The 13,274-nt window shown below is 47.3% G+C and overlaps 1 protein-coding gene across 7 annotated transcripts in view; it reads left to right on the top strand.

Moving 5' to 3' along the window:
• Positions 1-13,274, top strand: part of LOC143032402 (acyl-coenzyme A thioesterase 5-like) — a 110,992-nt gene that overhangs the window by 14,273 nt on the left and 83,445 nt on the right. For all 7 annotated transcript variants that reach the window (XM_076197127.1, XM_076197126.1, XM_076197123.1 and 4 more), the window contains exons 4-5: positions 495-654; positions 1,470-1,638. In XM_076197127.1, the coding sequence (XP_076053242.1) occupies positions 495-654; positions 1,470-1,638 (329 nt within the window). The remainder of the gene's footprint in view (positions 1-494; positions 655-1,469; positions 1,639-13,274) is intronic.

The raw sequence follows: 13,274 nt of genomic DNA, 5'->3' as shown, positions 1-13,274 counted from the left end.
ACAGTTGAATGAAGAAAATAGGAAGAGATCTTGGGGCCCAGTCTGGAGACCAAGTATTAGCATATGTAGAGGTGAGGAGATTGAAGGGTTTTGAAAAAGGGTAGCTGCATTGTTCATCTTGCAGGACCACCATAAGCAAGTACTTGTCTGGTCCCTAATGGGGAGAAATGCAGAGGAATTATTGTGACAGATTTATATGAAAAGGGGAATTATTATTCATTTATTTGAATTTGAAATATAACTGTACCTGTCTGTTGATGAAATGCCTTATTTACACTGGAAGTTTTGCAATTGGTGGTGCAACTAGTATGTGAATCGGTGTTGAATAGGGGAAAAATGAATATTACTAAATCCTATTTCCAATTTAGGTACTGACAGTTTCAGCATATTTTACAAATTCATGTATTTTGGTAACTTGTGCACGATATAGAACCAATTACCATGAATTCACAAGGTTAACCTTTGGTTATATTTTATTTTGTTTTGGATTGTAGAGCCAATACTCAGGGCGAAGTGGATGTGACAACAATGGAATCAGAAGGTGGACGTTACACAGGAAATTTCCCAATGGGTCTCATTGCTGGAATGGCACCAGCACCTCATGTGTATAAGTACACACGTTTCTTCAAAAGGGATGTAGAAAATCCAAATAAGGTCAGTTATAGGTTTGGTGTCATTGATATTTCTTCAAGAAGGTGGGTTTAGTATCTAGAACTTGAGGTAAGTATAAGTACTATGTTCGACCACAGCATTGTCTTGGTCAAAGACATTGTTTTCTTCACTTGACATTGAGAATAACTATTTTCCCATAGAACAGCACATGAAAATGTTAAACATACAGTTCTGTGCAAGAACCTTCAAACCCACCCATCCTTCTCATTACAGTACATAAACATAACCAAGGAAACATAAAAAATAGTCCCAACATTATGCTACTCAAACATTTTTAACAGCCTGCTGTCTAAACCTCACATGACCTTGCAAAATCACACACACCCTAATCGTAAAACAAATACTTCAAGACCAACCCCCAAATTCAATACTCCACCTGACTCCCAGATGTCTGCCAATATGAGAAATCCCTCCCATGGGAAAAAAAGAACCACATTGGCATGACTGTGCTCGGGTCATTATCCAAGACTGAAACAGTATCAACACAGAATAGGCCTGGTCACAGGTTCAAATTGCCCCAGATGCAATTACCACACACAAGATATAGAATACCTCATCTTACACTAATCTACTCTGGTTCTATCCAGACAACACTATTTCTTCCTTGAATGACTTGTGTGGCAATCCAGTGGCGATTGCTGGTTACTTTAGAGATGTGGGTATCCTGCAAGGGAGACCTTGGGTAAGAGCTCATTTAATTGATTTATAATCAAATACTTTGTAGTTCATAAAAGTTTCCCAAGAAAATTGGACTACATTGAGGTATAAAGTAACATAGGAAATTGCAATTTTTTCAGATTGAAGCGAGCGTGTTTGATGGCCACCTGACAGACCAAGATCTGTATGCAGATACTCGGGAAGATGCTTTAGCCTCTATTGTACATGAAAGACACTACATGGCTCCTGGAGTACAGCGTATCCCAGTGCGTTATGGCAGGGTGCGGGCAACGCTCTTTCTCCCACCAGGTAAATTATATGGAACATAGTTTAGCATCATTACAGTATAGTATAACCTTGTGAGTTTGTTCTTCTCTTGTACAGATTTTGGAAAGTTTGTACACTTTGATTAGTACACCACCCACAGAAGTTGGGAGTCTTTAGGAATTTGTGTTGTACAGTGTTTAGGGAATCAATACATACTTATATTACTCTCAGACTAGCTACCTTGAGAGACAGCTTGTAAGTATCTTGTTTCTTCTTCCCCTCTGTTGCAGGGTGACCATCCATCATCTTATGGGTGCAGTGTGAGTTTTTTCCTTTATGTTGTCTTTGGTTCACCTGCTTGTCTGTCTATATACCAAGGGTTTCTTCCTCCTCATACGCTATTAGCCAGTCAAGGCACACACCCACTCCCACCCACTCACCTGCTTGTACTCTAGCATTTCTATGATGTAGATTTATAATTTTGGTGTACAATTTATGTTCATCATTGATCAGTCAATCCATTGCCCCTGGTCTCTTTTACAGGGGCAATGGTCTCTTTTACAGAAAACCTGTAGCCTTCAGGTAACTGGCAACAGCCTCTGGGCATCATCATAAGTTATCCAGGGATAATATTTGTTCCGAAGAATACAAACTCTTCGGTACTCCTTACACTAGGATACTTTCGCGTAGCGCGAATATTTCTACCGCGAAATTAAAATCCTCACTCTGTGGGTCTGGGCAACGCTTATCCTCAGTAAGGGGCCCGATTGGGGCAAGGGGGGGGGCCCTTGCCCTCCACCACAAGTCTCGCACACTATAACCATTCTCTTCGCAGTAGTGACCGCGTTAACATCTCTCTACTATACATGTTTAGTTTTTATCGGTTTCCCCCTTAATGGGCCGATTCTCAGTCAAACTCCATTATTAGCGCGGCAGCGAACCGTTAATTACTCAGCGGTTCTATGTTTACGTCGGTGCCGAAAATCAAGCAATCCGCTTCGATTGTCGCCAGCTCACTCTAAGGACGCTAAGGAGTTCGTCGTCCTTCAATTTCATCGGGGTTTTCCCTACGCCATCCTGTGTCCTGGAATTATTGAGTGCTTCTCCATTTCCTGTATTATTCCCTTAACCGCCACCGGGTATCCTACCCTTCACTGTAAGTATGGAATCTGGTTCCAGTATTGTTGTGGTTTCGCCGAAGGGAGATAACTTTGTCTCACCCCCCTTACCGCCAGCCCAAGTGGATCCTCACATTTGGTGTTTCAAGTGTATAGCTCTTAAGTGTTCACCTTCATCCCCGTGTGAGACGTGCATTCGGTGAGATGATAGTCAGTGTTCCGTGTACTTTCATGTTCACAGGAAAGCACATACAGGGGGAAAGGTGCGCAAGCATAGAAAATGGCTTCCCTCTTCACCCCCCAAAAACAAGAGAAGGCGGACTACGGCTTCAGAGGAGACGAGCAATTCTCTCCCTCCTCCACGGCGTAGTAGACAGGAAGCCAAGTTGTCCTTTATTCCTTTAACCAGGACGGTTAGCGTAGATGGACATGCGCCTCAGGCCACCTCTAGCTACCGTTCCTGTACGAGCTTTTCCCCGGATGAGGTCGCTTGCGGCTTGCCCTCGACCCATCCCAGAAACTACAGTCGCTCCTCCCAAGCGTAGTAGCCAGGAAGGTGGTACAACGTCCGCTTCGAGTCATTCTCAGGCCAAGTTGTCCTCTTCCTTCAACCAGGACGGTTAGCGTAGACGGACATGCACCTCAGGCCACCGCTAGCTACCGTTCCTGTATGACATTTTTCCCGGATGTGGTCGCTTGCGGCTGCCCCCGACGCATCCCGGGAACTCGACGCCGGCACGGACAAAGGGGGAGGGGGCAAAGAGCCCCTTAGTCTCTTCTACTCAGGAATCCCGCAGTACGCACAACACCCACCGTAGGAAGAGCCGGGTGATCAACGGTGACCTTTCCATGCCCTTTGCTCACAAGGACAGAGATCAGGGACGAGGTTGCAGACGCGGTGTTTCTCGCTGACCGGACAGGCGCCAGCTACGACGGCGACGACGTCCACAGTACGCGGGCAGGGAAGATGGCTTCCCCCCTCACCCGACACAAAGAGAAGGCATGCTACGTCGGCGGAGGACGCGGGCAGTTGTCTCCCCCCTCCTAAGCGTAGTAAACGGAAAGGTTGTACAATAGCCGCCCCGAGTCAGTCTCAGGCCAATTGTCTCCTGTTCCTTCCCACAGGGTGGTTAGCTTCGACGGGCACGCGCCTCTGGCCCCCGCGAACCCCCCCCGGGTACGAGCTTTTTCCCGGATGCGTCCGCCGGCCCCGCGACGCTGCCGGCGGCTCCGCCCCCCCACGGACAAAGGAGCCGAGTTCGGAGATTCGGAGCGCGTCGGCCTCTTCTCCTCCTCGGGTGGCCTCCACATCCTCATTCCACCCGTCGTCAGACGAGCCGGGTCATCGCCGGAACCCTTTGTATGCCCGGTGGGCAGGAAGCCCGAGATGTGCCCACGCGCGCGTTCGTCGTGGGTGACTCAGCTTCGTCCAGAGGAGGCAGTCTCCCCTTGGCGTCTCCCGGACCATCCGCACCCAGGCGGGACTCATCAAGCGGACATTCCCCGGACCTCCTCCCCACTCTCTGTTCACTCGTCACTACGTTGAAGGAACAGATGGAGGCCCAACGGGAATTTTTCCGCGCTTCTCAAGCGCGGTTCGTGCACCGCACGGAAGCTCGTGAGGAGTCACCGCCCCCAAGGGCCCCCCTCGACCATCTTCCACTTGCTCGGCCCCCCTCTGAACCCATCAGTGACAGGGATGGTAGCGTGAGGTTCCTCTCTGCCCGTGCCGACCCCTCCTACGCCGACGACGATGTCCACAGCTCCGTAGGGGGGGGGGCGCTCCCTTTCCCCTCCCGTTTCCCAGTCGGAGTCCTCGATGGTGGTCCCACCTTCCTTCTCGGACGTCCTCGCGAGGGTTCGGAGGTCGAATCGACTGGGCCCCCCGAAAGAAGAGGAAGCCACATTCGAGTCTGACATCTTCATGACGGCCAACTCTCAGAAAGCCCAGCTTCCTCCCCTCCACCTTCCATGGAGTACGCAGCCGGCGAGAGCCATGGCCCAGGCCTCCGACGCTCTCGCAACAAGGACGACCGAGAAGACGCGTTGGCTTCCGGTCCCATTGGAACACCAGAAGCGCTTCTACACCCCATCGGGGTCAACCCTCGGAGCAGCCTCGATCCCGGCGAGGTTACCAGAGCTGGTTAGGCGGACGCCGAGTCGCTGCTCAGACGAAACGTCCTCCTCTCTGGCAGGGAAGTCAGCGACCACCTTCAATCACTGGCTCTGTCTCTGGCGGTGAACTCCTGGCTAGAACGCCTCCTTGCCTCGGCGTGGGAGTTCTTACCCGCACTACAACCCCAGGAAGAATGCGACCTCCAGGCTTTTTTGGCAAGCGCGAGCAGAGCCCTGAAGCATCAGGCTTCCTGTCTCTCAACGTCCTGGGCCAACTTCGAGTCCCGCAGGAGAGACACCATCCTCGGGGACCCCAGTGACCCCCTCCTCAGGGAGATTTATGCTCACCCACACGCTGATTCCCCCGGATATGGTGGACTCCGAGATCCTAGACGCAAACATTATAGAGGCTCCGGACTCCCCCACAGGACTCCTAGGAATTCGCCAGCCCCTCCGCACAAGATAGGGGGTTGCCTCTCCCTCTACTGGAGAGCATGGGAAGAGGCCAGGGCGGAAGACTGGACCTACTAAGTCATTAAGACAGGCTATTGTCTTCCCTTTTCCACTGTCCCAAACCTCTCCCCCTATCCCATCCAAGTCAGCAGCTTCCACCCGGACTCGGCTCGCGGGCGGGCCCTAGCGGAGGAATCCTCCGTTCTGCTCCAGACAGGAACTTTAGAGGAAGTCTCGACTCCGGACCCAGGGTTCTTCTCAAGGCTATTCCTAGTAGAAAAGACAACAGGGGTGTGGAGACCAGTCATCTATTTGCCTCCACTCAACAAGTTCCTTTCCCTGACGAAGTTCCGAATGGCCACCCCAGAGTCCGTAAGGGCGTCTATCAGGGAAGGGAACTTCATGGTGTCGCTGGACCTCCAAGATGCATTCTGCCCAGCTATGCCAAGAACACCTGAGAATGGTCCTAACCTTTGTCCTGAAATTGGGCACAGTAGTCAACCCGGAAAAGTCAGATTTCTTACCAGAACAGAGAGTCACGTACCTGGGTATGGTCCTGGACTCCTCCCTAATGGAATCCTTCCCAGTAGGAAAGGGGATCCCGAATCTCGCTTCTCTAGTTGCACAGGCACTATCGACCAGGTTCCTGACGGCTACACAATGCCAAATCCTCCTGGGCCATATGGCCTCCATAGAGAAATTAATCCCCAGGAGTAGACAAAGAATGCGACCGCTACAGTGGCTCCTCAAGTCTCAGTGGGCCCCGCAAGAGGGAGAACCCCTACAACACATCTCCCTCACCGAAGAAGTCAAGGATTCTCTTCTCTGGTGGAAGGCCCATGCAACCTTCTCATGGGGATGCCCCTCGGCCCATCTCCCCCCGAAGTCCTCCTGTTCTCCGATGCCTCCAAGGAGGGCTGGGGAGCCCACCTCAACGACGATCACATCAGCGGTTCCTGGTCCACAGTCGAGCGGACAGCCCATATCAATTGGCTTGAGTTGAAAGCAGTACTCCTGGCTCTCCGTCACTTCAAGGATCAAGTCTCAGGAAAAGTAGTGGGCATAATGTCGGACAATTCCTCGGTAGTAGCCTACCTGAACGAGCAAGGGGGGCACAGTCTCCCAGGAACTATGCCTTCTGATGATGGACATCCTCAACCTAGCCAAGAATCTCCAGGTGTCACTCAAAGCCCGCTACATCCCAGGGAAGAGGAATGTCTGGGCGGACCACCTCGGCAGGAAGAATCAGATAATCAACACAGAATGGTCCCTCTATCGAGAGGTAGCGAACTTCATCCTCAGCAAATGGGGCTCCTCTCTAGTGGACCTTTTTGCAATGAGATGGAATCACCAACTCCCAATATATTTCAGCCCTTTCCTGGATCCTCTGACAGCAGGAGAAGACGCTCTTCTGCAAAGTTGGGACAACCTGGACTCCTACGCTTTCCCACCATTTCCCTCGCTCCAGAAGGTACTCCTCAGAGCAAGACACGCACAGCAGTAGAAGAGCCTCTGGCCCTTCAGGGAAGACCAGATCTTCTGTATCCACCCATCAACGGGCCTTGGCACAAGAACCCTTCAGCACTCAATCTTCACGCGTTCAGACTATGGTCCAGATCCTCCTAAAGAAGGGTTTTCCCAGAGAAGTGGTTGAGGACATGTCCGCTCCTATTCGCTCTTCCTCAGCTAACCTTTATCAAGGGAAATGCAATGCCTTTGCAAAATGGTGCCACTCCAGGAAGTTAGTCCCAGATCGAGCCACCATTCCTGAGATCGCCTCCTTCCACTTCCTCAGGAAGTCCAAGAAGATCTCCCTCTCGGCAGTACAAAGCTATAGGGCAGCTCTAAATCAGGTGTTTTCTCTGAAGGGCATGGTCCTAGCCCTTTCACCGGAAATTTCCATGCTCTTCAGGCACTTCAAAGATCATGCCCCCCCCAGGGAAATCAGTTCTCCTCCGCGGGATGTGGCATTAGTCCTGAACTCTCTGAGGGGTCCCCCTTACGAACCTCTCCGAGAGGTACATCTGAAGGACCTCTCCTAGAGGACAGTTTTTTCTGCTAGCCCTGGCATCTTCCAAGAGAGTAGGGGAGTTACATGCCATCTCTTATAGAGTCGCCCATTCCAAAGGATGGAAAGAGGTCTCCTTCACTTTCATGCCTCAATTCATTGCCAAAAACCAAGATCCTGCTAAATCCGACCCTAGATTCTGGTCCTTTACTGTTCCATCCTTAGACGAATTTGCAGGGGGAGAATAGACTGAAACAGTTCTATGCCTGGTACAAGCCATCCGGACCTACCTCAAGAGAACCGAACATCTTCGACCAGAATTAAAGAGGTTGTTCATCTCTACTAAAGGTAGCCCATCACTAAGAATTCCATTTCTTACTGGACAATGGAAGTCATCCGCAGAGCCTGCGACATGAACCACACAGATTGCCCATGACCTGAGGGCAGTAGGGACCTCCCTAGTCATCAGAAAGAATCTGTCAGTCAACCAGGTTCTTCAAGCAGGTATATGGAAGAGCCAGAATACGTTCACTTCCTTTTACCTCAAAGAAGTTATGCGGGAATCTTTAGGGAACTTATCTTTGGGCCCCATAGTGGCCGCCCAAGAAGTCCTGAAAATGATATACCCCTCCTCAAGAGCACACAGCCGACCCTGACAACTCATCCAGGTTCTGGCTCGGCAACTGCAGGGATAACTTTCTAAAGTCCTTCTCATACTCTTACATTCCCTTACCTCACCCACGGGCTCTCAAGCATTCCAAGGGAATCAATTCAAGCCCTTCAGTGGTACAAAAGTGATTATAACCTTTCTGTCTCCACTCCAGGGAACAGAAAGGGGTGCACTTCAAAGTGAGGGGAATGTATAGGGGTCTGGTCAACATAGTCTTAGCACACTAGATTTTCCTTACAGCGGTTTCCCAGGCTAGATAACAACTTCCTTCCCTCCTAAGTCCGAGTCTCCTAGTGTAAGGAGTACCGAAGAGTTTGTATTCTTCGGAACAAATGTAATTTTCGCAGGAAAATTAATTTTTCCCTGATACAAACCTGAGGTACTCCTTACCTTTAATGGCCCTCCTCAACCACCCCTCTAAACAGTTCCTTCTCCTTGCCTGACAAACCTTGTGCTTAATTCATACCTGGCTCAGAGAATGGTTATAGTGTGCGAGACTTGTGGTGGAGGGCAAGGGCCCCCCCCCCCTTGCCCCAATGGGGCCCCTTACTGAGGATAAGCGTTGCCCAGACCCACAGAGTGAGGATTTTAATTTCGCAGTAGAAATATTCGCGCTACGCGAAAGTATCCTAGTGTAAGGAGTACCTCAGGTTTGTATCAGGGAAAAATTAATTTTCCTGCAAAAATTACATATTACATTGTTGTCTAGAAATTGCTTGTGTAAAGCATTGAAGTATGAGGTGTTCTGTGTCCTCTGTATGGTAGTTGTATCTTGGACAGTTTGAATCTATGGCCAGGCCTGTTTTGTGTTTAAGTTTTACCTGCCCTTTTACCCAAAGCCCCCTTCACAAACTTTGATCCATCTCATTCTCAGTCTTTCCCTCAAGTTCACCCTATCCACCTCTGCCTTCTACACTTTTTTTTTTTTCTCTCATTCTTTCCATTTGCTCAAATCATCCCAGTATTCTTTGATCAATGGGATCTGCCAGCTCTCTTTTCCCTCCAATAGGACCAACCAGCTCTCTTTTCACTCCCAGGTACCCAGTACTCTACGTGGGAAGCTATATATATATATTTTTTTTCAGATCTCTTCTATAGTTATCCTTTTTGAGTTTCTTTTTGTGTCCTCTTGTTTTTCTGTTGTTCCATTTTAATAAATCATTCCTATCTAGGATTTCCATTCTTTTAATGATTCTATAGTCAGCATATCTCCTCTTTCTCTTCTTTGTTCCAGAGTTGGTAATTCCAATTTGGACAATCTTTGTTCGTATGTTAATTTGGAGAGAGTTGGTGTCAACTTTGTCATTGCTCTTTGTATTCTTACTAATTTCTTTATATTCTTTTTAGTACTGGGTGTCCATAGTGTTGTTGTGCATTCCAGTTTTGGTCTTATTAGTTAAACTGATATTTTTTTAATCATTTCTTCATCCAAATAGTCCAATGCCACTTTCATTGACCTTAATAGGTTGAAGGTTTCTCCTACTATTCTATTGATATGTTTGTCCGGTGTCATGTCTTTGCTGATTATTACTCCACGGTCTCTTTCTGAGTTCACTTTTTTGGCTTCTTTACCAATTTTGTAATTTCTCGATATTCTATTTTTTACTTTTTCCAAACTCCATCATACTACACTTCTTGATATTGAAGTTCACTTCCCACTTTTGAGTCCATTTCCAGATTTTGTCCAGTTCTAGCTGTAATGATTCACAATCCTCCTCTGTTCTTACTTTCTTTAGTATTTTTGTGTCATCTGCAAAGAAATTCATATAACAGTCCACTCCTTCGTCCATGTCATTTATATATATGGGAAACATGATTGGAGCCAATACCAAACCTTGTGGGTCACCACTTATCATTTCTTCCCAATTTGAGTATTTGTCTCTAATTACTACCCTCATTTTTCTCCTAGTCAGGAAGTCTTCCAACCATTCCAAAGTATGAAGGAGTGATTGTGCCAGCAGCACTCTATGGGGTAGAAACATAGAACTTAAGAGAGGAAGAGAGAAGGAGTTTGAATGTGTTTGAGAAGAAATGCCTGAGAAGTATGATAGGGGTTACTAGGCTAGATAGAGTGAGAAATGAGGAGGTGAGGAGTAGAATAGGGGTGGAAAGGGAGTTGGGAGATAGGGTTGATGGAGTATTGGGATGGTTTTGACACATGAAAAGAATGAGTGAAAAAAGACTAGTAAAAGAGGTGTGGAAGGCAGAGGTGGATGAGGGGTTGACCTAGGATGAGATGGATGGATGGGCTAAAAGGGGCATTGGGAAAGAGGGGAATGTCAGTTGAGGAAGGGTGGGAGAGGACAGAAGATAGGGGTGAATGGAGAATGGTTGTGTATGGATGATGCTGTGATGCATGAGGTGGAGTGGGTGGGGGATGGGGAGTGAGGGAGTGTGTGTGAGGAATAAATTGATGCAGCCTGAAGGGATTTCTCCCCATCTTCTCCTTTTCTGCATGAGGGGACAGAGAGGGGGGGGGGTCGCCGATTTAATGAAGCAGCCTTGCTGTGGATGTGCTGTGTCTTGCGACACTGCATCTAACCCAGGGCAGTGGACAAGATGCAGGGATGTCCCATCATCCAGGAGGTGCCAAGATAAGAGCGAGGGAAGAGGATGGAGGGGAGTATGTTAGGGATGGAATGGGTGGGAGTGGTTTTTATGCCTTTGTTTTTTGGCTACATCCCATGTAAGGGGGAAAAAGCCTTTGGTATATGTATGTATGTATTAGAAAGGTATAATTATGTAATTTGTGTCTTGGGTGCAAGATACATCTGAGTATTGTAAATGAAACAGGTCTTTTTAAAACCTGGCATATCTTCAATATATATATTTTTTAGCTGCATTTCACCAAAGAGGTCTGTCTTTGTATATCTACAAATAAAAACTTTGTCAATAGAGAGAACTTGGTGACTTAAAAGTATACCAATAATGTAAACAGTGGAAACTAAGCATCTATACGACATTAAAATTTGATGGCACTATATTACCTAAGTATATGTAATAGGCAGGATACTTTTGGGCCTCAGCTGTATAAGATTGCCTGGGAGCAACTAAAATAAATACTAGTCAAATACACAGTGAAAATATTAATCAAAATAAAATTTAGATTTGAGATACTCCATACCCCTTCCATTATGGAGAGCATTTTCAGCTAAATAAAGTCACCTGAATGCAGCTTAGAACTAATACGCCGGTCGAGCGGGTTAGGGTGTTGTTACTTGTGGTAAAGGTTGAAGGGATGGCAGTTTGAACCCTGCCACTGGCAAAATTGAACCAAGGGTATGGTTCATTAAATTCCATGCTACAAAGTCTTCTGTAAGTGGCACCTTCCTAGCCTCCCGATAAGGGGGAGTTTGTGACATTAAACCAAATCAACTTCATAAAATGTGGATAGGTGGGAGATAGGATTGATGAAAGAGTACTGGAATGGTTTGGACACATGGAAGGAATGAGTGTAGAAAGATTAGTAAAAGAAATGTGGAAGGCAGAGGTGGATGGAGGGAACATAAGGGTGTGACTGAGGATGAGATGGATGGATGGGGTGAAAGGAGCTTTGAGCAAATGGGGGATGTCTGTTGAGGAAGGAAGGGAGAAGGCAGAAGATATGGGTGAGTGAAAAATGGCTGTGTGTGAATTATACTGTGGTGCATGAAAGGGAGTGGGTGGGAGATAGGGGGGAATTAAGGAGTGGTTATGTGTAAATGATATTTTTGACACAGCCCTAAGGGATTTCTCCCCATCTTAAGAACATAAGAATGAAGGAGACTGCAAGAGACCATAAAGCCTACACTAGGCAGCTCCATATCCATCACCACCTGTCATCCCCATCCATAAAGTTGTCTAACCGTTTCTTAAAACAACTGATAGTTTCAGCGCTCACCACATGGTTACTAAGTCTATTCAATTCGTTGACCACCCTATTAGTATACCAATTCATTCCTATTTCCTTCTTAAATCTAAATTTGTCCAGTTTAAATCCATTACTGTGAGTTGTTGTTGTTGTTGTTGTTCCCTAGACTGTCTGTTCGAGCAGTCCCGTCTCCCCAAGGAAGGCCACAGCCGAAACTGGGTTTTCCCACAAATCCTTTATAGAGTGTATGTTGTGTTGTTTGCGTGCATGATTGTGTATAATGCAGTCTTCCATTATGTGTTGTATGGTATGGGGTGAAGTGTTACATCCTGGGCAGCTGTTCACAACACGGTTGTCCAGCCTCTTCTGGTAGCTTAGAAGTGCTGGGTGGTGACCGCATCGCAGTCTGGCCAAGTGGACTCTGTCCTTTCGTGGGAGAGAGGATTCAGAAGGGTGGATATCAGGGGGTCTGGCATGCAGCAGTGTGTTGTCTTTCAGTGTGTTAACCACTTCAGTACGGGACTTAAATCTCACGGGCAGCAGCCAATGCCAGCCGTATGACGTATCGTAATAATACTCGCATCATAAAATATAGTCACTGCTTATATCGATCGTTCTCTCTTTCACCCGCGAATTTTAAAAACCACAGAGAATGGGATTCAGGGCGCATTTGGGAGAATGTAAAAACACAGGGGCGACTACAATAAATATAATCAAGATGCCGATATGGCAGCGTTGCGAATCCACTTGCTCCTCATGACGCCTACGTGTGCGGCACCATATGGAAGGGGTTAATGGAGCGGTGAGTGATATGATTATGAATATGTTTCCGGAGGCTGGTGTTTGGTGGTTGTGGAGGAAGAGAAGAGAGTATCTGTGCGTAATAAAGGACTTTGGGTGTAGTTTTAATGTTTCTTAGTGTGTGTGGGTGTTCTGCTATGTAGTGTAGCGGGTGTGATGTGTTTGTGGTGGCTGCAGCAAGTGTTTGTGTGCCTCTCATGTCGAGGTGGTCCTTGACTTTGAGGACTTTTGTTTGATGGTGTAAATGGTCTGTAGGTGTTGTATTTGTGCAGCCTGTAATTGTTTTTAGGGCTTTGTTTTGTATGATTTGAAGGGTGTTGTGGTGTGTCTCACTGAGATTAGGAGCCCATGCAGGACTCGCATAATTCATCACTGAGCGTATGCATTGTTTGTATATTGTTATATTACTGTGAGTCCTGCCCTGTTGTTTAAATATGATGACCTTGTTTGCATCACCCTTGTTAAAACCTTTGATCCACTTGAACACCTCTATTAGATCACCCAACACCTCTGTTAGATCACCCATCACCTCTAATAGATCACCCTTCTCTTTTTCTGCATGTGGGGATGGAGAGGGGGGGGGTCACTGATTAAATGAAGTGGACTTATTGTGGATGTACTGTGTCTTGCTGCATTGCTTCTGATCCAAGGTAGTGGGCAAGA

Source organism: Oratosquilla oratoria, chromosome 13, assembly GCF_046742065.1.
Source record: "Oratosquilla oratoria isolate Oo_2021 chromosome 13, ASM4674206v1, whole genome shotgun sequence".
Lineage (NCBI taxonomy): Eukaryota > Metazoa > Arthropoda > Malacostraca > Stomatopoda > Squillidae > Oratosquilla > Oratosquilla oratoria.
This window is presented reverse-complemented; position numbering and strand designations above follow the sequence as displayed.